A 26,492-nucleotide genomic window follows, 5' to 3' on the forward strand; every position below is an offset into this window, starting at 1 on the left:
TATACACACATATATACATACACACACACACACACACACACACACACATATATATGTATATATATACTTTTTTTTTGAGAAAGGGTTTTGCTCTTGTTGCCCAGGCTGGAGTGACTGCAGTGACATGATCTCTGCTTACTGCAACATCCACCTCCCGGGTTTAAGGGATTCTCCTGCCTCAGCTTCCCAAGTAGCCAGGATTACATGCATGTGCCATCATGCCCGGCTAATTTTTTGTATTTTTAGTAGAGACGGGGTTTCACCAAGTTGGCCAGGCTGGTCTCGAATTCCTGACCTTAGGTGATCCGCCCGCTTTGGCCTCCCAAAGTGCCCGAGCCGCCAAGCCCAGCCTACATTTTTATGTAGATTCTAAGAGAATGGAGTGGAGTGTGACTCCAAGGTTTTTGGCTTGGGGTACTAGAACAGCGAGTGGTTATTACTGAAATGCGGAAAACTGTGGAGGGTTCACTTTTGGGGGTAGGACAGATTTTTTTTTTTTTTTTTTTTTTTTTGGCAAGATAACTTGCTGGACATCTTAGTGCAGATGCTGAGTTGGAAGTTGGAGTAGTGAAAGCTGAAGATACAATTTGGAATCATCAATGTATAAATTTTATTTTTTTTTGCATTTAGTGTTACTTATGTTTTATTTATTTTCAGTATTGATTTCACTTTATTATTTTCTATAATAGCAAATTATCCTGGTTTTCTAAAATTTAAGGCAGTTATATATATATACTTTTAAAACATTAAGAAAGTAAAAGTGAGATGATTTGAAAAAAATACAACAGTGAAAATGGCATAAAGATATAGCAAACAATTGAAATGGTGACTTTCCAGCCAAACTAATTTCTCTCACTAGTCACTAAAAGGTATGTTTCTGTTAGAATGGCCACTGCTGGAAGTATCAAATGCTGACCACTATGGTGTCCTAAATCATAGTGATACTGGTGATATATGAAACTTAAAATTCAGAAGTAAGTGTTCTAGAGTTGGTTCAAAAGCTCAATAATATCAACAAGGACCAACGTTCTTACATCATCCTCGGAATGTTGGCTGTTGTCATTCACTGTATCATCTTGTGGTCCAAGGATGACTTCTTCAGCTCCAAGCATCATTATATCCTTTCTTGGATGCATTCAAAAGCAGGAAAGAAGAGATAAGAGAAGGGATTCTCCTCATGAGCCTTTCCTCACGGGCTTCTCTCCCATGTTCAGGGTGTAAAATATTCCTCAGAAGCCCCTTGCTGGCATCACATGTCTGAATCAAATGACCACTCCCGGCTGCAAGGGTATCTGGAAAAGCGAAGGTCTGGCAAAGGGGCTGTGGGAACAGGACATTCTCAACATTTGCAGAGCTCAGGGCAAGAGGATAAAATGATTATATACATATACATATATATATATATACAGATATATATGTATATGTATATAAATGTATCTCCTAACCTCCTCTGGTGGTAGATACACCTTCATAACCACTTGGAAGATCAAGTGTGAGTTTAGAATCCCTTGACATCTTAGAGTTCCATGCCAGGATGTGGCTCCTGGCTCACTGCCTATCTTCCTTCTCTTCCTGCCTCCAGCTAGATACCAGTGTGGGGCCTCATGCACAGGTATGTGGACACTGTGCCCCACACATCCAAGCTCTTTCTGCCTCTCCCAACCAGCCACCCCTTGGCCACTCCTCAAACCTAGACAACCTTGGGAGAATGGGTCAGGGTCGATTTTATTTTAAACCCGTGAGACTGGGTAAGATATTGAGATTGAGGGTAGATACTGAAAATCAGAGGACTAGGGACTGTAACCCCGGGACACTCTGACTTTTAGAGATCTTAGAAGTGTAGAACCTGCATAGTGGATTTGAGGAGGAGTAGCCAGTGAGAGAGGAAGAAATCTACAGATCCTGGAAGCTAGGTGAATCTAGCTTTTCAAATAAGATGGGAACTTAGACTTGACCACTGAATTTAACAACATGGAGATCTTTGGTTAACTTGACAAAGGCTGTTTGGCAGAGGGGTTGATGAAGACTTATTACAGTGGAGTGAAGGGAGAATGGGAGGGGAGGAGTTAAAAACCACAGGTAAAGACAATCTTTTCAAGTCTTTTGCTGTAAACAAGAGCTGAGAAATGTAGTAGTGGGCAGAGATCTTAGGTTGGGGAGGTTGTTGTTGTTGATAATAATTGGTTTGTTTTTAAGCATGAGATACGTTACAGTCTCTTCCTTTTAATTTGGAAATAATACACAATTAGTTGATATTAAAAAGAGAGAGGTAATTGTATGGCATCTGGCATCTACACTTCAGTAGGCAAAAGAGTATGGGATATAGTGTACAAGCGAAGGCTAATCTTATATAAGAAAGACGCAGACGATACCATTATTTCTTTATGTGATAAAATCATGACTGAGACCTGCTAACCTATTGACCAGTAGATGTTTTCTTTTAAAATAATGCAATAAATTATCACGGTTCATAAGTATTCAGTGTGTTGAAAAACGTTTATCTACCTAGAAAAGAATTACGTAATATTGAAAAATATAACATTATTATGAAGTTGTTTTAATCTTCTATTTTTTCCCTTCATATTAATATATAGTAATATATTTACAGGTTAAAAATTAGTATTCCAATTATAAAATCTATGTCTATATGTATATATGCATGTGTGTGTATATATAGGTACAAATATGCATATATATGCATATACGTAATCAAAATAGATACACACATATCCAGGCATACAGTCATGCACTGCATAATGACATTTTAGCCAATGACAATCGCGTATATGATGGTGATCTCGTAAGATTGTAATACCATTTGTTTCCTCTATCTTTCTTATGTTTACATTTGTTTAGATATACAAATACTTTTGTGTTACAATTGCCTACAGTATTCAGCTCAGTAACATGCTATACAAGTTTATAGCATAAGAACAATGAGCTTTACCACATAGCCTAGATGTATAGTAGGCGAAATCCTTTAAGTCTGTGTAAGAACGCTGTATAATCACACTACTATGAAATCGCCTAAGGACACATTTCTCATGATGTATTCCCATCATTAAATGACACATGACTGTATATGCTTTCTAGAAAATGCAACTGTCCAAAGGCTTTATTAACAAATAAAAATCAGTTAGATGTCAAACACATTTAGTAGCTTTGTTGTGTAATTTCATGAATTTAAGAAACTAAATAAATTATATGTTTTGGAGAAAAATTATTTGTCAATGAAAATTACCTAAGCAACACAATTCATTTCCTTCAAGCAATAATAAGGCACACATTTTGATACCTTATAATTTTTTATTTAACTATCTTTCTAAAAATAAAATATAGTGTTATATATTAGAAAATTTTATGAAGCGTACTTTATAAAATAGCTGTGTGTAATACACCTTTTTGGACATTAAATGTACACTCATTGTTATTTTTCAGAAATAAATGGTTATACATAGAGAAAAAAGAGACTAAATGGAAATGTACTGAAGTTAATAATGATAATGTTTTCGTGCCAGGATTATGCATAATGTAACATTTTCTTTTTTATGCACTTGCATGGTATTTTCTGACACCACTTCTGAACCAAATACACGCCAATTTTTCACACATCAACCAGTGCTCCAGCAGCAACTGGTGTTCAACAATGCAATTCAGTTTTGAAACTAACTCCCAGGATTAGCACAGACACTACAGGTTAACAGCTCTGTCCCTCAAGACCACCCCCACTTTAGGCAGCAGGTGCCAGTGGAGTGCCCAGGATGCCCACATTTTGCTCAGGCAACTATAAATTCAGGAGTCCCCATGACCATCCCTCAAATTTGATCGTTTACTAGAACAATTCTGAACTTAGAAAAGTACTGTACTCAGAAGTATATGTATAAAGGATACAACTCAGAAACAGCCACATGGAAGAGATGCACAGGGCAAGGTATGGAGGAAAAGGCATAGTTCTCATGCCCTCTCCAGGAAACCACCCTCCCACGAATGTGGATGTTTTCACCACCCTAGAAGCTTCTTGAAATCCATTCTTTGGAAGTGTTTATGGAGATTTTATCACATAGGCATGATTGATTCAACATTGGCTACTCTATCTCCAGCCCCCCTTTTTCCCCAGTGGTTGTGCGGGAGAGGAGAGGAGGCTGAACATTCTACCCTTTTAATGTTAGCTTGGTCCTTCTGGGAATGAGGCCCCATGCTGAAGTTATCTAGCCTCCCGCCATCGCCTTGCCACACACCTTTCCCCTCAACACACCTAGTCATCTCATTAGTATGCAGAAGGCACATGGAAGATTCCAAGGGCTTTAGGAGCTCTGTGCCAGGAATCAGGTACAAAGAACAAATATTTATTTTTTATTACACCATTTCACTCTTGAGTTTTCAGAAGCTAGTATGATGAATACATAGTACTCTTATAAAAACATTTTATTTTAAAAATATCTCACCCTACATTATGTCCGAAAATGTATTTGTGAAAGAACAATATAAGAATGTCATTTCCCTGAAAGGATTGTCCTTCTATATTTTTAAGCTGTGAAACAGTTTTTAAAAAATCAAGTCTAATATTCTATTGTGAATATGCTACTGTGGCTATATCTACATAATGAAAATTTAATGAAGTCTTATGAAAATGGGAACTTTTAATTATTGCAATTTATCTGTCTTCAAATTCTTTTTGAGGTAGAACTCACTCTAATGTTTAGAATTGCTCTTATTTATATCATTAAAATATTAGTGAAAGAATCCAGTTATGATTCGGGGACAACATTTTTAAAACTTACTCTGTTTTTACCTTTTTATTCACTTTTAAAAGGTAATTGCTATTTATTTACCTTGGATTTTAAACTTTAGAATAAAGGTTCAAAACCAAGTACATATCTTTAATGATATTTGGTTCCAGCTTGTAAAATTGAATCTCATGCGCTATAGGTAAAACTCAAAAGTATCCTAAAATGACTTCGTAAACTTTTTAGCTTATTTATTTTAATGTAGTTTCAGCTCCTAAACAACTACACAAGAAACAGGATTTGGAACTGTACATTCCAAAATAAAGTATTTGATTCCATAGGGGAGAAAAAATTTCTTTTCTCACCCGTCACTAGGTTCATGGCTGAGACTCCTATGACTAAAGAGTAACAAGACAAATGCATACACATTTATTTAATACAAGTTTTACATGTTACGAGAGCTTTCGGAAATGCAGACTCAAGGAACACAGTTAAACTTGGGAATTTTTTTTACTAATTTTGATGAAGAAGTGGATAGATGTGGAAAAATATGATTGGAAGACAAAAGGTTACAATTCAATGTTAATAAACTGAGGAGAACTTAGTAAGCCCTGTTTATTCAGATTATTTTGGGTGTCTCTATGTCTTAGAGTATAAAAATGTTCCTTTCCTCTGGGTATAGGGCAGTTATCTCTGGGATAAGGGTCTTGTGATCTACTTCAGAGAGAAAGGTCAGAGAATTATTTTACGGTCTGTTTCGGAGGAGAAGGGTGAGGGGGATGTCAAAGAGAACTTCCTACTTTTGCTGTTTTCTCAAATCCAAAGGCGTCATATTTTAGGATAGTATGTCTGGATCTGTATCAAATCTCTTTCTAATTATTTCTGAGCATGTCTTTTTTGTCTGTTTTAATACAGTTTTAAGAAAAATGAACACAACTTTTTTAAAATATAAAAGCCAATTTTTCACCAGTTAGTTACTACTTAAAGTCAACGTTCTTAAAAGTCTTAAGCAGAAAATACAATTTCTTCTAAAGGCTAAGTGAAATAAACATGAAATCTCTTGGATAACATTATCTTGTGGTTTTTAGGAGTTTGACTTGGCTGCTATAACAAAAACCAACTAGGAATACAGTTTTTGTTTTTTTTTTTCCCTAACATAGCTTTCTTTAAAGCGACACAACTTATTTTAAATTGAGGGCTTTATTTAGTACAATGACTATATGTATTAATATATATAATTTTGTATGAAAATTGACCAAAATTTTCTGACTTAAAAAATTTGTTGTGAGAGAGCTTGAATAAGTGATGTTAGACTGAAAGACTTTAGGTCTCCACATTCAAACCAACCTCTTTTTAAAGCTTCTTGGAGATAAAGTGAAACTTTGTGAGGCATTGAAGTTAAACATTCCATTGTATTTTGAGTCACATACTCAAAAGTAGTCATAGGTTCTGAAGTAAAAGACAGGTGCTCCCTGGTTCTGCCCTCATATCAACTGTAATCTCTGCGCTTGATTAAACATCAACTTGAATTTTAAATATTGTGTCTATTTGGAAAATGTATGCAAAATAATAAGAATAGTTTCTTGATGTTTTACTATGTGCTAGGCACTGTTCTAAGTTCTTCACATGTGGTAATTTATTTAATCTTTGCAATAATCCTTTGAGGTTTCTGAGAGGTTAATTAACTCACCTCAAACCTCAGAGCTAGTTAGTGCCAGAACCAGGATTTCAACAGACGGTCTGGCTTCACTGTCCGTTTACTTAACTCTTAGATATACCCCTTGTCACATCAAATTGCATACCTATAAATCTAGTAAGATGTGTTTAATTTTTAAGAGATTGTCATTTCAGTAAACATATCAGTTTAGATAATTTTCTAGGGCATACTCAAAAAGCTTTAATCTTGATATTGATTGGATACCAATGATCATTAAGGGCCCTGTGTTTAACACCTATGATTATATTAATATTTTAAATTGTGAACTATAAAATCTGGCCAGCAGAATGCAATTATGAGGCGTCTTAGTGTAAAGTAATCTTCTCAGGATGAGCGACAGGGATTTCAGCGTTATTAGTATGTAAAGTAAATTACTGAGTGAAACTACTCCAGAAGAATATTGTTCTGGCGAAGATGACTTGGGAAGAAAAGTCACCGAGGTAAATGTAAAAACATCATGTCACGGAAGCCAAGAATCCAAGGGAGCAGCAGCTGGGGATGAGTTTGGGAACCGCACAAGAAATTGACAGGTCTGGACAGTGCAAACATCTGCGACTGTCAGATTGTTTCCATTTTTTCAGGAAACTAGGAAATATTCAGCTGAGGGAGTTGTGATGGGAAAGGTTTGGAATTGTGAAATATTCCTTATGGAGAATGGGAAATCATATGCACTGGGGAAGTATGATTGGCATTTCAGATATTGTTAACTGCCATTAGAAATTTGTTGTTATAGGCTGCACACCACAGTGGCTCACGCCTGTATTCCCAGCACTTTGGGAGGCTGAGGAGGGCAGATCATCTGAGGTCAGGAGTTCGAGACCAACATGGTCTCACCAACATGGTGAAACTCCATCTCTACTACAAAAATACAAAAATTAGCCAGGCGTGGTGGCACGCACCTCTAATCTCAGCTACTCAGGAGGCTGACACAGGAGAATTGCTTGAACCTGGGAGGTGGAGGTTGCAGTGAGCCAAGATCACACCATTGCACTCCAGCCTGGGCAACAAGAGTGAAACTCCATCTCAAAAAGAAAAAGAAAGAAATTTGTTGTTATGAATTTAACATGTCTTCAAAAAATGGCCGGGCATGGTGGCTCATGCCTATAATCCTAGCACTTTGGGAAGCTGAGATGGGCAGATCATGAGGTCAAGAGGTTGAGATCATCCTGGCTAATGTGGTGAAACCCTGTCTCTACTAAAAATACAAAAATTAGCTGGGCATGGTGGCGCATGCCTGTAGTCCCAGCTACTCAGGAGGCTGAAGCAGGAGAATCGCTTGAACCCAGGAAGCGGAGGTTTCAGTGAGCCAAGATTGCACCACTGCACTTCAGCCTGGTGACAGAGCGAGATTCTGTCTCAAAAAAAAACAAAAACAAAACATGTTTTGTTTTTGTTTTTGTTTTTCCTCAGCATTTTTCAGCTACCTCAATATGTATGTGTTTTTTTTTCAAATCATTAAAGAGGAGAGGGGATATAAGAAAGTAAATAAATGGTCATAGTATCTGGGCTGGTCATGGGGGAAAGTATGAACATGAATTCGGTGATAAAGTAGTGAAAAGATGGAGAGACAGAAGAAGAAGAGGTCTAGGAATGTTCAAGATGACAAAAACAAGAAGATAGTAGTAAATACCTCATGGCAAAACCTCAGGATTTGGGGTTTTTACACTGGGGAAATCATGATCTGATGATGGCACTTGCACCACCTGAAGGATGGGAGAGACCCAATCCTTTGAATTTGTGTGCTCCTCAGGGAAAGTGCTGCCAGTGGGCAACAATTTCACTTAAAAGCAGTAAGTGACAGAAACACCCAAAAATGAAGTTTAGGATATAAGGGAATTTGTTCAGTTTGGACCATGAGTTTCAAAGGACAGGATATAATTTGTGGGGAGAAGGGAAATGGTAGAAAATTAGTTGGTCTAGGGGGTATACAAAAATGTCAGACGAATGGAAGAAATAGCCTATAATACAAGTTTTTATAATTTTTGTTGCCTAAATTCATTACTTACTATATTCATGCAGTCACTTACAATCTTGGGCAATAGAATCCCGCTCATTAGCAATAGAAAAGCCCCCTAAATGGGTGAGAACACTACTTCTGTTTTGCTTTAGATACAGACACATTCTCCCCACCTTCTAGAAAATACTATTTTACATAAATCTTGAGAATCATGGCTCAAGCTATTCAATTTTACCACTGTTCGTAAAAGGAGTCTGTAAAATGCTCTATCATTGAAGTTACCACAGATGATCACTGATTAGCACATTAATCACCACAAAGGTTAGTAGATTCCACACATGGAATGCCTAATGTGTCACCATACTCCAGGTGCTTATCAGTTTCCCCCAATTCCAAGCAAATACCTCCCCTTTAAGCAAAACAACAATAAGGTAACAGATTTCAGCTTTTCTCATTCTCCTATTTTTCAGTGGTGGTTTCCAGCAGGAGTGTTACTTGGTTTCAAAATGCTATTTTTTCTGTACCTCATTTGAAAAGTGCTGAAAGTATACAAGTCAGAGTTACCTAAGACAAAAGACTGTATTAAATCATTGGATTTGTAATTAAAATGTGCAGACAGTATAGTGGAGTGTTAAGCATCTTGAGCCGCTCAGTCTTCACTTGAAAATTTCCTAATCTAATTTTCTCTTGGCTGAGAACCAATTGTTGCTGGTTTTCTCCACTACGTACAGTTATGTATTCTAAAAAGGTCTGTCATCAAGGTTCCTAGCACTTTTATAAATGTGCTACTTTAGCATGCATTCTGCAATACTCTGGATTGCTGCCTATGGAAGTTGATATTTTAAACCAGCAACTTCAATGTGCAAACTCAAAAACCCTTTGTTCCACAACTGAGATTGACAGTCTAAGGCTATAATTTAAAACTATTTAATTATGAGATTAAGATAATAACCCATGAGCATAAAAAGGAATAATTTATTAGCACAAGTATTGACAATATTAGATAATATATTATACATACCAAGATATGACTCAAAAGGTAGCACATTTTCTTTGTAATAGTCTTCATCATCATAGTGCTCTGATTTTCCTGCCTTCATTGAATTTATTGCACCTTGCACAATTAGCTGTGGAAAGGTTTCTAAAATTGCCAGATCTCCCATTCTGTAAATTTTAATAATCTGCTATAATGCAGCATACCCTTAATATTCACAGGGACATTTTAGTAAAACTTGTGTGCCTATTTGTTTCTAGTAGATTTTCTCTCTCTTTTTTTTTTAATTTTTACCACTTTTTTCTGTTAGCTTCTCTTTCCTTTTTCTTTTACTTGCTGATATACATTCTGAATGCTTTTGCTGTTACAAATATCTTCTTCCAGTCTGTTACCTCTCTGCTAATTTTTCCTTTTGGTACAAATATAAATAAGTATATAATTTATAATATATAAATGTAAACCCTCAACTTTTTCCTCTAAGGTATATGCTTTCAAAGTCTTTTAACTGAAATCCTTTTAAACTAAGAATTGAAAATTTTATTTTTCCCTTCATTCTTTTTTCTTTTCTTTTTCTTTTTTTTTTTTTTTTTTTGATGTATTGTCTTTTTCTCTGGCTGCAGGGCGGGGTGGCGTGTTGTCGGCTCACTGCAACCTCCATCTCTCGGGTTCAAGCGATTCTCCTGCCTCAGCCTCCCGAGTAGCTGGGACTACAGGCACGTGTTACCATGCCTAGCTAATTTTTGTATTTTTAGTAGAGATGGGGTTTCACCATGTTGACCAGGATGGTCTTCATCTCTTGACCTCATGATCTGCCCCCATCGGCTTCCCAAAGTGCTGGGATTACAGGCCTAAGCCACCACGCCCGGCCTTTTATTTTCTATTCTATATTTTATTTGTCTCAGTTTTACAATTCATGTTACAATCTTTAATCTCTTTGAAGGACATTTTCCATTTCTTTATGTAATGAGCTAAGTTTCCAACACCATTTGCTAAGTAATCCATCCTTTTTCTGAACATTTATGCTACCACACTGTCCTACATTAAATCTGTATCTCTGCTTTCTCTTCTCTTCCATGGACATGCTTTATGTTTTTCTATCATTACTACATTATTACTAGAACTTGCTTAATATCTGGTGGGCGAGTCCTCCCATTTTGATCATCTCTTGCAAAACTGTTTTAGCTACTCAGGAATTTTTTTTTTATTTCTTCACATAAATTTCAGAATCAGTTGTTAAAATTCTTTCAATATATTCATCTTTTTTTCTTAGAATTACCTTAAATATATGGATTATGTTGTAATGACTGGTATCTTCATGAGGTTAAGTCATACCATTCATGCACATGTCTATATCTTCTTTTATTGAGGCCTTCCATTATATCCTTTTATAGGTTTTTAAGGTTTTTCTCCATTAAAGAAGTCCATTCATTCTTTGCTGGGTTAATTTCTGTATAGATTCTTTTTGTTTTATTCCTATTAGGTATGATATCTAATTTCCCTTTATTTAGTTTATTATTGCTAAATAAGAAAATGATACTGATTTTTGCATGTTGATCTTATATCTGACAAACGTATCGAACATTATTAAATAGTTACAACAACTTTTCTCTGCACTCATTAGTATTTTCTATGGAGATGATGATATCATATTTAAATAATAAGTTAAAAATTATCTCTGTACTTCTAAGCTTTATACCAGTTATTTATTTATTTTGGTATTTGATTTGGATCACAGTTGAACAGGTCCCAGGATAACCTACATCCTTGCTTGGATCCTGAGGTTTAAAAATACACATTTTGAAGTTTCCCATTAAATACAATATTTGCTATTATTTTTTTTTAAAAAAATGAATGATTCCACCAAGTTAAGGAAACTACTATATACTAGTGTTCTAAGTTGTTTTATATTTTCTTGAAAAACACTAAAGTTCATCAAATAGTTTTTTTTTTATTTACTTGGGAGTTTTTTTTTTTTTTTAGACTGTCTATTAGACTATGCAGTAAGTGACATGATAGATTGATTTAACTCTCTTTACTGTCTGGAATAAATCTTAATTGATTATGATGTTTATGCACCATTACATTTTGTTATTTAATAGCTTATTTAAGGCTTTTAACTAAGTTATGTAGTAAATGTTAGTATAATATATGTTTTGTACTCTGGAAAGGATATTTTTTGTCCTGGTAAAGATAGTTTCAGAGGACAAAAAATACATTATAAAAACTTTTACGAGTAGAATCATAAAAGTTTTTCTTGAAAGAATGGAAAGGAGGATAGAAGTAGGCCTTCAACCCACTGGCTGTGCTGGAGAAGAAAGCATGGTTCCTTTCTTAAAGAAATCTTCCATGTTTTCTCTAAGTAACCCTTTGTTGAGCATTTAATGTGGACATACTAAAGGTAGAGCTTTGGTTTTTTTTTGAGATGGAGTCTTGCTCTGTCGCCCAGGCTGGAGTACAGTGGCGTGATCTTGGCTCACTGCAACCTCAGCCTCCCGGGTTCCAGCAATTCAAAGTAGAGCATTTTTAATGCTAGTAAGAAGTTGGCACTTAAGATCAGATTCAAGAGAATATAGATTCCTGAAAAATTTCGCTGTTTGCAAATTGAGCAGTACTGCAACATGTACTGCACAGAGGTCATAAAATATAACTAGTTATGGATAACACACTTTAACCTGGTAGGTGCTAGATCTTAAGAGGCATCCCAAAGGCCAGCAGGTGCTTCCTTGGCTCCCTGTGATGAAGCCTAGGCATATTAAAAGCTGAGGAAAAGACAGAGCTCTCAAGAGTTTTGTGTTGTGTTGTTACCAGAGTTTGCAGAGCAGTAGGCATCTCAGGATAACAGATTCTTATTGAGTAGATCAGTTAGGAGACTGAGGGTGTCAGGAGAGGAGTCTCTGATATAAGACTCCTGGTTCCCAGAAGAGACTCAGTTTCATTGAAGTAGATACAGATTTACAGGAGAAAAGACCAAGAGATTTTCAACATCGCAGTGGTGATTGCAATCACTCAATTACTAATGAAAGGCTGTGCAAAACAAGACCCAGGAATGACCAGATATTCTGTTGGCATAGATGTCAGGAAAAGGCAGAATACAGGCAAGAAATGAGGAAGAGAGAGAGAGAGAGAGAAGAGCAATATAACTTTCTTGAGTGCAAAGGTGGCAGACAAGTAGGAGCCCAGCTGGGACTGGCGTAGGAAGGATGGAATGCTGACTAATGTGGCCTCACTGCCCCAGCTTTCCTTTTAGAGGAGGCCTGTCCTGCTGGAACTGGGGCTGAGGGAGGCTGTCTGGGGAAGCAGAAGACTTGGAAGAATTCAGGCACTGGGGACAGTAGGTATGGTATTTGTAAACGAAAGGTGGTTGATGTAAGCCAAAAGGAGATACCATCCTGATATGCTCTATGAAAGGGAAGATGTGCCTCATGTGTGTGATGCAGCTGGGGGTGTGGAAACACTGAAAAGAACAAGATGAAGGAGTTTCCATAGCAGTGGGGATATGTACAATTTAACACCTGTACTCTTATCAGTGGGGCAGGAAAGTGACTCTGTAACCAACATTAACATTACTTTGGATTTGTAATCAAAATGGTTCTATGATTTATCTCTGACTATTCACAGATAATTATAAATTCTGGTTTTATAAGCCCAAGCCATTTTACATTTGCTTTTCTAAATTTGAATTTTTAGAACCATATATATATATAATGTTTTTCTTTTTTCATTTAGGCCTAACCTAGATTAGAAGAAGAATTATTTGGTGAATTTTAGGTAGAACTTTTTTGCAAAGTGGTGTAGGGCTTGAGGCTTTCTTAGAGACAGCAGCAAATGGATAATTGTCATGTAGTCATATGCATATATACATATTTTATTAGTTATTGGTATCTAACTTTATTATCATCAGAGAGTAAACTCCAACTGATGTTAATTCTTAGCATATTTTTGAAGCTGTCATTTGGCTTAGAATATGTTTGATTTAAGATTTTTTGTGACTTGTAGCTTTTTATGTATTTATAAAATTTGATTTATTATTTCGTTTAAATATTCTGTAATATTTCTTAATGTTTTTCTCATTGACTTTTTTTAAGGAGATTATCTTTCAATTTCTTTTAACGATTTGAATTAGGAATAATTGTATCTCATTGGGCTTCTGTATTAAAAGCAGAATTGAGATAGAGCTCTTAAGTAATTAATCAGGTCTGCTCACTGACAAAGTAATAGATCTTGTGCAGTAGATGTGCAGTGTGATTTTTTTCAAAATCTTTACAAGAAAAATTACAATGGACATTCACTGTTCCATATAAATGATAAATTCAATAATTCGGAGTATACTTCAAAAGCTTTTACTAATTTGTAACTTTTTAAGGACTATCGAATATTCTTTTCTTGAGTCTACTCAACTCTAAAAAATCCCAGTGAGATTATCTTATTTATTGTGGAGGTGAGAAAACTGAGGCTTATAAAGGATAAGATACTTCCAAAATTAAATAAACCTTGCCTGCTTCCAACTGTGCTGCAGTGCGTTTGATGGTTCAATTTGTTGGAATCTTTAGTTAGTACAGATGTCTGTTAAATACTGAGTTGTGCTTTTCTTGTTTTTTAGTTATTCTCCCAAGCAGTTTTTAATCCGTTGTTTATTCAATGAATGTTTCTGTTGGAAGTTGGTGAAAAGAGAGGTGAAAATCCCATACAGTGTGAGAAAGAATACAACAGAATTTCACCCAGTCAGAGCATGTGTGGCAAGGATTACAAAAAGTTATAAATTTCTTAACTTATTTTACTTAAATTAAAAGTTTGTATATTCTCCAAGTGGAAAAAAGAAATCCTGAGAGTAGGTAATATAGTCCTTAAGCTACTTCATCTCTTTACATTCCAATGACCATATTTTATCAGCCCCACAGTTACAGGTTCTAAGGAATTCAAGGCTCAGTGTAAGTGTAGAAAACATTGGACCTCCAAAAGTGAACCAGGAAACATTGTCAATTTTAATCATAAATATCAATAAGTAAGATATGTCAACTTGCTAAAAATATTTTGTGGATCTTGAAGTGTTATTGACTAAAGTAAGTTTTCATTGATTACAAAATAAAAACAAATATAAATGTGTATATACAGGCATCTTCTCATTTATTTCATTTTTCCTATTCAAATTTCAAAGTTTTGAAAAGTCGTAAGAAAAAAACATTAAATGATCCAATTCTGGAACTTAAATTTGTAATTGAATCTTCAGGAACATTTCACATGTGATGTTATGTCTTTTATTCTTTATAGTCAAATGATTGCAGTTAGTAGAACATTGCTGTTATATAGTGGACTTTTCAACACTAAGGATATAATATATTCATGAATTAAACTTAGATTTCTCATGTAAACCAAAGAACTTTAGTTATCTCTTTTAATGTTCATTAGGAATTTTGGAAATACCTCCATTTCAGTTGAGAATATGAAAATTCATAGCATTTACTAAACTTAATCTAATAATCTAAAAGAAGATGCTACTTTATGTAAACTGAGGCCCTTTAAATGTATGTATTAAAGATCAACTCACAGGCAGTGACTCCCTCAGCTTCTTTACATTTACACTTAATATATAATTTCCAAAATACTTTAAAGAAAAACCTAATATAGAATCGTGTATGTATTTTTTCCTACAATCCCTTTTTTGAGGTCAGAAGGCCAATACACAACAGCAATTATAATAGCAAATATTTATATAGTACTTTTGCACATTAAAATTTTTTATATTTGCATAGTTTTGTGTAGCAAATAAAACTACCAAGATCTTTTACTTGATACACACAATGGTCCTATGAAGGAACTTCAGTATGTATCCCCACTTCACAGAAGAGGGCTACGAGGTGCAATTAGCGAAACATTGCAGTGTTATTAAAATGCTCGGCTCGCATTCAAATTCAGGCAGGCTGGTTTGCACGTCCATGTTTTCAGTCACTGACATATAGCGTTTCATACTTTAATATTAATAAATAATCATGGAATGATATTATTATTTTATCCAAACATAAGACTCAAAAATTGCATACAGGCATACCTCATTTTATTGTGCTTCTCTTTTTTGTATTAATACTTCCCAGACATTGCATTTTTTACAAATTGAAAGTTTGTAGCAACTCTATTTCAAGCAAGTCTATCAGTGCCATTTTCCCAACAGCATGTGCTTACTTCATAGATCTATGTCACATTTTGGTAATTCTCACAATATATCAAACTTTTTCATTATTATTATATCTGTTAGGGTTATCTGTGGTTACTGATCTTTGATGCTACTATTGTAATATTTTAGGGCACCATGAACCACAGCCATATAAGACAGCAAACTTAGTCAATAAATGTGTGTGTTCTAACTGTTCCACTGACCAGCCATTCTTCTGTCTCTCTCCCTCTCCCTCTCCCTCTCCTTGGATCCCCCTCTTCCCTGAGACACCACAATATTGAAATTAGGCCAATTAGTAACCCTGCAATGGCTTGTTAAGTGTTCAAGTGAAAGGAAATGTCTCTCACTTTAAATCAAAAGCTAGAAACCATTAAGCTTAGTGAGGAAGGCGTGTCGAAAGCTGAGATAGGCTGAAAGCCAGTCCTCTTAAACCAGTTAGCCAAGTTGTGAATGCAAAGTAAAGTTCTTGAAGGAAATTAAAAGTACTCATCTAGTGAACACATGAATGATAAGAAAGCAAAACAGCCTTATTGCCGAGAAAGTTTTAGTGGTCTTGTTAGAAGATTAAACCGATGTCAACAATCTCTAAAGCCAAAGCCTAATCCAGAACAAGGCCCTAACTCTCTTCGGTTCTATGAAGGCTGAGAGGGGTGAGAAAGCTGTAGAAGAAAAGTTTGTTTGAAGGTAGCAGAGCCTGGTTCATGAGATTTAAGGAAAGAAGCCAGATCCATAACATGAAACTGCAAGGTGAAGCAGAGAGTGCTGATGTAGAAGTTGCAGCAGATTATCCAGAAGATAGAACTAAGATCATTGATGAAGGCAGCTACACTAAACAACAGATTTTCCATGTGGACAAAATAGCCTTCTATTGGAACAAGATGCCATCTGGAACTTTATTAGCTAGAGAGAAGAAGTCAATGTCTGGCTTCAAGGCTTCTAATCCTCAAATAATAGACTGACTCTCTTGTTAGGAGATAATGCAACTGGTGAATGTAAGTTGAAGCCAGTGCTTACTATCATTCTGAAAATCCCTAAGAATTATGTTAAATCTACCCTGCCTGTGCTTTATAAATGGAACAACAAAGCCTTGATGACAGCACACCTGTTTACAGCATGGTTTATTGAATACTTTAAGCCCATGTTGAGATCTACTGCTCAGAAAAAAAAAAAAAAAAATCTTTCAAAATATTACTGATCCCTGACAAGGCACCTTGTCACCCAAGAGCTCTGATAGAGATATACAAGGAGATTAATATTTTTATGCCTGCTAACACAACATCCATTCTGCAGCCCATGGATCAATGAGTAATTTCTACTTTAAAGTCTAATTACTCAATAAATAAGTTGTTTAAGGCTATAGTTGCCATAGATAGTGGTTCCTCTGATGGATCTGGACAAACTAAATTGAAAACCTTCTGGAAAGTATTCACTATTCTAGATGTTATTAAGAACATTTGTGATTCATTGGAGGAGTAAAAATGTTAACATCAATAGGATTTTGGAAGAATTTGAGTCCAACCCTTGTAGATGAATAAGGAGTTCAAGACTTTAGTGGAGGAAATAACTGCACATGTGGTGGAAATAGCAAGATAACTAGAATTAGAAGATGTGACTAAATTTCTGCAATCTCATCATCCAATTTTAATATGTGAAGAGTTGCTTCTTACAGTTGAGCAAAGAAAGTGGTTTCTTGAGATAAAATCTCCTCCTGGTAAAGATGCTGTGCACATTGTTGAAATGACAACAAAGGATTTAGAATATTACATATTTAGTTGAGAAAGCAGCAACAAGGTTTGAGAGGATTGACGCCAGTTTTGAAAGAAGTTCTATTGTGAGTAAAATGCTATCAAACTGCATGACATGCTACAGAGAAATCTTTCATGAAAGGAAGAGTTAATCGACGTGGCAAACTTCACTGTGGTCTTATTTTAAGAAATTTCCATAGCTCCCGTAACCCTTAGCAACTCTTCACTCTGATCATTCAGCAGCTTTTAACATCCAGGCAAGACTCTCCATCAGCAAAAATATTAGAACTCGCTGAAGCCTCAGAATTTGGTAACTTTTTTTAACAATAAAATGTTTTTAAATTAAGATATGTATAGTGTTTTACTCTATTGCATGCTTAATAGACTATAATATAATGTAAACATAACTTTTATATGCACTGGGAAATCCCCAAATCTGTGACTGACTTTATTACTAAATTCTTTTAAGTATTTAATTGTATAAATGAAGTACAATTTAATACTTCATTATTCGTTCTCCTTATTGATACCCTTAACTTCTCTCACATATAAATTAATTCTTTGACAGTATTAATATGTTGAGTTAAACTTATATAACATTGAGTTGTGCAGGAAACATAATTTATATAACATTGAGTTGTAGAGAAAGTAAAATCTTATCTGCCATTGATTTGATATTTATTGGTCTTAATTTATTATACTCAGTTTTTCCTAATTTCAGACTTACCCGATTCATAAGCAGCACACAATCTATTATTTAAAGTTTAATATTGGTGTTTTGCTTTCAAATTTGCAATATTATTATGGGATCATTGAGTCATAGGGATAAAATGTTTATGATATATTCTAAAATGTTTGTGATGTATTCTAAACCATTTATTTTATTTATTTGGTTCATTTCATTCTCCTCTTAATACATTTCCTATGAACAAAACATAGGAATATAGCTTTTGGTAGTAATACTTAAATGGTAATAAAATTCATAGTTGAAATATAATAATCTCTGTCATTTATAATTTTTATATGTATATTATGTGACTTTCATGTTTTTGAAGAATTTTTAATATCTTTAATGCTTATTTGTTATATGACCATAGAGAAAAATTGTTAATATTTTACTCAGAACCATTGAATTCAATTCTGAATGCCAGGCTGGGCATGGTAGCTCACTCCTGTAATCCCAGCACTTTGAGAAGTCGAGGCGGGGGGATCACGAGGTCAAGAGTTTGAGACCAGTTTGTCCAACATAATGAAACCCTGTGTCTACTAAAAATATAGAAGATTAGCCTGGTGCAGTGGTACGCGCCTGTATTCCCAGCTACTCCTGAGGCTGAGGCAGGAGAATCGCGTGAACCCAGGAGGTGGAGGTTACAGTGAGCCGAGATTGCGCCATTGCACTTTGGCTGAAGCGACAGTGTGAGACTCTATCTCAAAAAAAAAAAAAAAAAAAAAAATTCTGAATGCCTTTTCCTTTTATTCTTCCTATAGTGATGAACAAAGAACAAATATAATAGTATAATTTCAGGATGGTATAGTTCCATCAACATAAGGTACATTTGGAAGAAATATTAAGCTGCCAAGATTTCTATCATAAGTATAACCATTTGATTGAACATTTTTAATGTAATAGAATAAAAGATGAAATGTTTAGATTTTTTTTCTGATCACTAATCTAGCTATGCTATCTTAAATATCCTTAAACCTCTGGGTAGCCGATCATTTACTGCTATTTTAGATATACATTGTAATGTTGCCAATATATTCCTGTTATTATATGTCTGACCAACTTAAAACTTTAATAACATATCCCACATAAAACATTCTTCCTCCACTGCCTGCTAAGATTTGTGGCTAGGGGATTAGTATAAGAAAAGTTGTTTCTTCTTTCTACTATTTAATATACTCTGTGAACACTACAATCCTAAAATGGCCTTGTTTGTCCCCTTGCATTTATAAGGACTTGGAACACCTGGGCTGGTAGTATGGCAAAGCAGTTTCTCTTAGATCACTTCTAAGTAAAGCTTGTGGAAGTCCTTTATCTCAGGTTACTGCTGGCTCCTTTTAGAATATGGGCAACTGAATCTTCTTAGTCCTCAGTTTGGAAGCCTTGTTGTTGATTGAGGAAAAGCCCACTCAACATACAGATGCATTAGTATATATTACCTGGTTTTTCTTCTATGAGGAATAGTTTTATCTTGAGAAATCCGTAAGTCACTACTTATAATGATAAGATAAACCTATAAGTTCCTGTTAACATCTGCTAAGAACATATTAGGCCTTTGCATCCACATTTTTACAAAATTCTTAAATATACTCTAGTAAAATTGTTTTAGTCATACAACCTGTAATGGTATTTTGTTTAACTGGATTATCATTGGTAAAACATAATAAAAATTATTCAGCTATAGATACTAGTTCTGTGGATCTGCTTTTTCAAATTAAAAAAAAAAAAAAGAATCAACAGCATGGCAACATTACCATCAATTTAATTTGGATTTGCTAGAGAGAAACTATAAAGCTAGATTATCTAGGCCAATAGAATATTTGAAAAAAATTATGGAGGGTACTGACATATTGTAGGCAATCTTTAGTGATCTTTAGATTTTAAATCATTGTATATTACTTATCTCATTTTGGGGATAAAATAAATGCTTTGTTAATTATTGCACAAATCAAGCCACTGTAAAAAAAAATTCTAAAATATTGTGCCTTAAACTCTGTTTTGTGAGAGTCTAGTAGTAGGTAGTCTAAACCTAATATTTCAGCTCCACATAAATAAGCAGCTTCCATTTTGATGCCTAAGGCTCTGCATCACTTTCTTCTAGTCAAAGGACAGCAGCAAATGGTAAAGAGGAGACCAATTCCAATCCTTTAATTGACAAGACCCAGAAATGTCACAGTTCACTTGTGGCCACATCCTTGTGGACACTACTTCTACATATAACTATAGCAAACTCTAAGTGAAGCTGGAGTTGCTGTTCTCTTTGTTATTAAATGGAGCAACTGAATGGTCCCCACCAGTTGATAAAAACTGCTGAATTGCACCCTGATATCTCTATTTTTTGGTATTTCATATTAAAAGCAAAACATATGTCACCTCATCAGTTATATTGCAAACTTTGTGTTTTGATTTTTAAAAACGTTTTTATAGTACAGAGATAGAGAACAAAACACAGGGGTAGGGGAAAGAAATGGGGAAATGTAGGTCAGAGGAAGCAAAGTAGCAGATATGTAGGATGAACAAATCTAGAGACATAATGTACATGAGGGCTATAGGTAATAAAATTGTATTGTGTATGGATTCACTCTAAATGAGTAGATTTTAGCTGCCCTGCTACAAAAACAAACAAAAAATTGGTAACTATGTGAGATGATGGATACGTTAATTTGCTTCAATATAGTAACAGTTTTACTATCTACATGTATCCCATAGCATCATGCTGTGTATCCAAAATATGCATAATGAAATTTATTTAAAATCTATACAAAGCTTAATCCATTTTGTAGAGCATTTTTGCATGGATGCCTATGTGTCAACCTCTGTAACTTTCTTTTCTTGACACTGTACTATATGAATTAAGGTAGAATTATTCGAATCATGAACAGGACATCACAGATGGAACATACTGATGCAATGGGAATGCATATAATAAAATAAATATCACATTATTATGTTTTATAAATTTTTGATGGTAATATAAGTACAGGATTTTTCTTTCTACAGCTGTTAAATACCATTGATTCTTACAAATTCTTCTCTCTTTCACACATCCATGGCATTATTTAAATATCTCTTGGATTTCCGTTTCTTGGCTTAAAACTCTCTTTGAATGTCCTCATCCAGTACTGACCAGTAGAACTTTCTGTGATGATGGACATGTCCATTATGGCAGCTACTGTGTGAAGCTTTTGAGTACTTGTGTTGTGACTGATGTGACTGAGGAACTGAGTTTTAAACTTAATTTCATTTAATGAATTTAAATGTAAATAGCCAGACATGACTAGTGATCACCCCATTGGACGTACAGTTCTAGTCACTCTCTACTCCGTTTACCAGCTTATTTCAGCCACATCTATTTTACTGCATCATATTACTCCTGAAATATGCTTAAATAAATTTACTTACTCAACATTTATGTATTTGGGGTTTTATTCTCTGGATGAGAAATTTTGTATTTTCAGTGTGATTTTACCCTAGCTTTGAGTAGTCTAATAATAATAACCGTATATAATATTCATTGAACACATTTTTTGTTAAACACTGTTCTGAGCATTTTATTCATAATAAATTGTTTCATTATCACAAGAAACTTGCATTATAATTATGACCATCTTATATATGTATAAAAGGACACAACCACAGGTTAATTAATTTTTGTCTAAGATCAAATAGGTAGCTGGTAAGTGGCTGAGCTAGGATGTAAACCTCAGGCAAACTGGCTTCAAATACCATTCTTTATTATCTCATCATTCTGGAGAGTGAGTTTTCATCAGTGGTTCTCCTTATTCAAAATACATCACAGTTGGAGCCTAGGAGCTTTATTTGTGTATGCATAATATAGGAAACTATTTTGCCTCTGGCAAGAGAGAAGAGAAAGGAACAGTTTCTCTTCTTTCTTTTTCTTACCACAATTCTCTAAGCAAAAAATATGTTGATAAAAATTGATCCAAAACATTCCTTATCTTCACTAATTGAGTATTAGAACCTTATTTTGTCCAAATAATATTAAATAAATTAGTAAACATAAGTGAAAATAAGCAGGCGTTGTATGTTTGTTCCTATTACTACAAAAGATTATTCAGGTTTAGCTTACTCAGAACACAAACAGAAAGAGTTTTAAAGTACTCAAGATAGATTATTTTCTAAGGGCTATAATGTTAAGATTTAACTCAGGTCAATCATCTCCAAGTTAAAATTACTTAGAAGCATACTGTCCATAATTAAGTAATCTTACCTACTAATATTACGGAATAAGAATACCTTTAGGTGACATGAAATCTGTCATTTTAAGCATGCCCCCAAGCCTTTTCAAGATTGCTCATAAAATTTCTCATTCTCTAGAGAAATGTGATCTCTAGGAAATAAATGTCTCTTTCAAGTCACAAGTAATATGAGCACATGATTAAAAAAAAGGAATTTTGAGTCTTAGAAGGGATATTGCAGTATTATAAAATTGCTTTTATTTCTTGTTATTTAAGTTCTCATGGTCATTTTAAGATTTATCTTCTAGATATAAAGGATAATGATTTCGTTTAGGGAGGTGGGGGACAGAGGCCTTTGGGGACCAGGAGAATATTTTTCATATGAAATTCTTTGTCATAAAATGCTAATGTTGGTGTTCTTGTCTTTATGTCTATGCATTCTTTAGCTATGAGGATAACAGACCCTTCATCAAGTAAGAATGACCTGAATGGCTGATAAATTCCATTTATCAGTGTGGTCCCATGAACCAGCTGTCAGATCAGTACTGAAAAATCATTAGAGCTTCTGTCATTCATATTGAGGCAGAAGAGCAAACTGTGCAGGAAAATAATCTGGCATACAACTTATATGCAGAATAAATGTGCTGCAGGTGTACTGCCAAAAAAAAAATTCTGCTTCACCTCTGTTAATTGGATATCACCTGAAATTCAGTGCCGCAGCAATAGCAATTTCCTGTGGTACAGACTTGTCTCTCTTTTAATAGCTTCCCTTTCATTGTGATGTGTTCCTCTGTGCCACATACGTCCGCTTTTCTGTTGTTTGTTTGGGCATCATTCATCTAAAATTATTCTGTCATTTAGTGGTATATCTTCAAAATGATCTTACGGGTATAAAACTACCCAATTGCAATTGATATTAATGAATTGCTATACTAAATATAAATAAAGAAAAAATGCCTTCTTCAAAATTAATTCTTACATATGCAAAATTATCCCTTTCAAATTTGACACCTGTCACTTGATTAATGATCTAACCCGTATGAATAGATTTCAGTGTCTGGAATAAAGCTACAAGTCTGTACTAATCTAATAAATATGAACATAAATGTTAACATTTAGACATTTTTCCCATGCATATTTTAAAATTACAAGTCCTGCAAGAATAAACTAAGATTGGTAACCTATGGGCAACCTTGCTGTAGACTTTCAGTTTGTTCTTCTGGTGAAGAGTCCTTTGTTTTCATTTTTCTCCAGTGCCATTTCACTTCTTCATGCTTTTGCTTTCTTTTTTTTTTTTTTTTTTTTTTTTTTTTAGAAATCGGGGCTCGTTGCAGTTTTCTACCACTTAACCCCTGGGCCCATGATGTGTTTTCCAGTGGTTAATACCTGACTTAAGTATTTGATCCTATTATTTTGTTTCTAAATCTAAATAGCAATATTGCCTTCATTTAATGGCAATTCTTATTTTTTCTTTTTCCAACGTCCATAAGAAGCTGAGAGCTTTTCCTTGAAAGTTAGTATACTTCTGAATCCAGTTGTAGAATAAAATATTAACACCTAAAATGTTTTGTAATTCATATAAGCAAACATGTAACATGTAATAGCAAAACTCCCTTAGAGATTTTTTATTCAAGAATGTTGATGTTTTCAATTAAACATGTTAAATATAGTGGGCATTTAAACACGAAATATAATGGCTGATTGTTATGGGAGAAAAATAGTAAATATTTATAATTATTTTAAATAAGACTTTAATAATTAACTACTTTGGGACCATATCTTTCTTCAGATGCAGTTCTCTCTAAAAAACAAATTGAACTCAGCTTCAGATTATGATAAACATATATGATTTTTCCCCTTCATTTTACAAAGTTTCAATCCCTATAAATATATCTTCCTAAGACATTATAGTGGAGGATAATAACCTGCTGGAAAGAAATAAGAATTTACCCTATTCAAGGAAGATGTGCTGGGAATAAAGAGGTTGGGCTTATCAGTGTATAGTGATCTCTACTGATTTGGTCCTGTTCTCCCCTATACTTAGGAGTTGAGAAGGATTTCATTTCAGTTATGAGTCCCTTCTGTTGCAAGAACATTTTGTCTTGATATTCAATACATAACTTAGCCACAAATACATGAATTTTGTTACCTGTTTATACTCTTGCGAATGACTTCTTGGAGGAAACTAAGAGAATGGAGTGGGAGTGAGAATTTGTCTTTCATTCTATGCTACTCCGTTCATACCACTCCATCTTCATTCTCAGCTTCATCTTTTCCCTTGAGTTTACAGACACTTCAAAGAAATGAAGGTTCCCTGAGCCTTCAAAAATTTTTTCAACAAAGCTGCCAAATGACTGATTTCCAAAATCTACTACAACGTAGCATAGAAGCGAGTGATCCAAAGGCTGAAGGAGAGTAGAAACAGTGTTTCCATTAGAGGGGAACTATTTTTTCCATCTACTATCCCTCACGCTTAGTCTTTATAAATATAGAATTAGACAAGTGGGGCTCATTAAATTCATACGTGTACTTCAAATCCATGCATTTCCTCCTAAAACGAGTTATATTTTTGTCAGTAAACAATAACATTTTTGTGGAAAAAGGAAATTTTGAAAAAGCGAGGTAAAAATGTATCAGAAGAAGCACTAATAGAGGGAAATCAATCAAATAAATGTTGCCACTGTGAGACCAGTGAAGACTAACGTAGCTTTATAGCCTGCTTTCCTGTTGCCATTCACCATAATTACACCTCATGCCATTTGCATATGTGCTGCAAATACATGAATAATTTATGGTACAAATCTGCCTTTGCTTAAATGAATTTCTGTGTTCATAACATTTTCATTCATGTATATCTCCTCAAGCTTGAAAACTTGTAGTCTCATTAAAACCTTAAAGTACTTACACCACCTGTCTTACATTTTCTGTCAATAAAAGTTACTGTAACTTTTTTTTCAGTGTTGTATTGTTGATCTGATATGGTTGTTAATTAATGATCAATTATTTAATAACCCTTAATTTTCTCTTCTCTCTACAGGTCATGGGTTATAGGTGCAATAGCTCTTCTCTGCCTATTAGGATTGACCTGGGCCTTTGGACTCATGTATATTAATGAAAGCACAGTCATCATGGCGTATCTCTTCACCATTTTCAATTCTCTACAGGGAATGTTTATATTTATTTTCCATTGTGTCCTACAGAAGAAGGTAAGCTTAAATTCTTTTTTAAAAATATAAATGGCATACATTTCGTGATACCAAAGCAGCCACAACATATTCTAATATATTATTCTTGATATGTTTGTCTATAGGAAATAAAGATACTCATCTTTTATAATAGTAAAGCAAAACAAACACAAAATACAAGCATAATAGTTGGTGAGAGTGTCCAACAGTAAAAAACAATAAAAATATTTTCTGATTTAAACAGTGAACAAAAATTATTTTCTTATAGATTTGACTTTATCGTCTTTAATATTCCCATTGGTGGACAAATGGATTTGTGTATTAGGAAGTAATTATTTTCTAAAAATGTTGTGGAGGCATGAGTTACACACACACACACACACACACACACACATCATGGATATATATCACAGTATAGGAAATATACATGTGTATATGTGTATATATTTCTGTTTCTTCAAACACTAGTTTACATTAGAAAATATAAATGTCTACACAGCTTATGGTAAAATAATATACATTTATATTTTTTGAATGAATGATGGAATAGTTAATAATGGTCTCTATATTTCTTTCCTTTAAAAGCATTTATTATGAAATCTAAGAGTTGAATTATTAGAATGCAATTTTTTACATTTATCTATTTTTGCAAATGTTTACATTTTTAAGGGCATAATATATATATAAATTTTCAAACTTAATTTTAAACACTAAATATTTTTATTACTTTTTTTAAAATCCCAAGATTGATTTTCCAATCTTACACACTTTAACTTTATTTAAAATGTGGTCTCCATAGGTCCAGTCACAGCAACCCCTCAACCAGATTGCCTGGGTTTGAATCTCTGTTTTTCTATTTAAAAACTTATGTGACTTTTGGAAAGTTAATTAACCTCCCCATGTCTCAGTTTACTCATGTGTGACATGGAGGGGGTAAAAATAATTATAAAATATTCAAAGAGATGGCTCTGAAAATGAGGTAGAAAATTATGTTTTAAAATTTGTGGGAAAGAAACAATAAGATTTATAATTTTTCTTTGGAAAACAAAGGAAATAAAAAGTAAAGATATCCCTT

The 26,492-nt window shown here is 34.3% G+C and overlaps 1 protein-coding gene across 47 annotated transcripts in view; it reads left to right on the plus strand.

Annotated features, from left to right (window-relative positions):
* The window catches only part of ADGRL3 (adhesion G protein-coupled receptor L3), an 866,327-nt gene that overhangs the window by 799,002 nt on the left and 40,833 nt on the right, over window positions 1-26,492 (plus strand). For 25 of the 47 annotated variants that reach the window (XM_032151695.2, XM_032151721.2, XM_058434511.1 and 22 more), the window contains one exon: window positions 25,270-25,438. In XM_032151695.2, coding sequence (XP_032007586.1) covers window positions 25,270-25,438 — 169 coding nt within the window. Of the gene's footprint in view, window positions 1-22,678; window positions 22,706-25,269; window positions 25,439-26,492 lie in introns of all 47 variants that reach the window. The other 22 variants (XM_032151681.2, XM_032151691.2, XM_058434505.1 and 19 more) reach the window with 1 other exon arrangement.

This window comes from Hylobates moloch, unplaced genomic scaffold (assembly GCF_009828535.3).
Source record: "Hylobates moloch isolate HMO894 unplaced genomic scaffold, HMol_V3 SCAFFOLD_2, whole genome shotgun sequence".
In the NCBI taxonomy this organism is placed as follows: Eukaryota; Metazoa; Chordata; class Mammalia; order Primates; family Hylobatidae; genus Hylobates; species Hylobates moloch.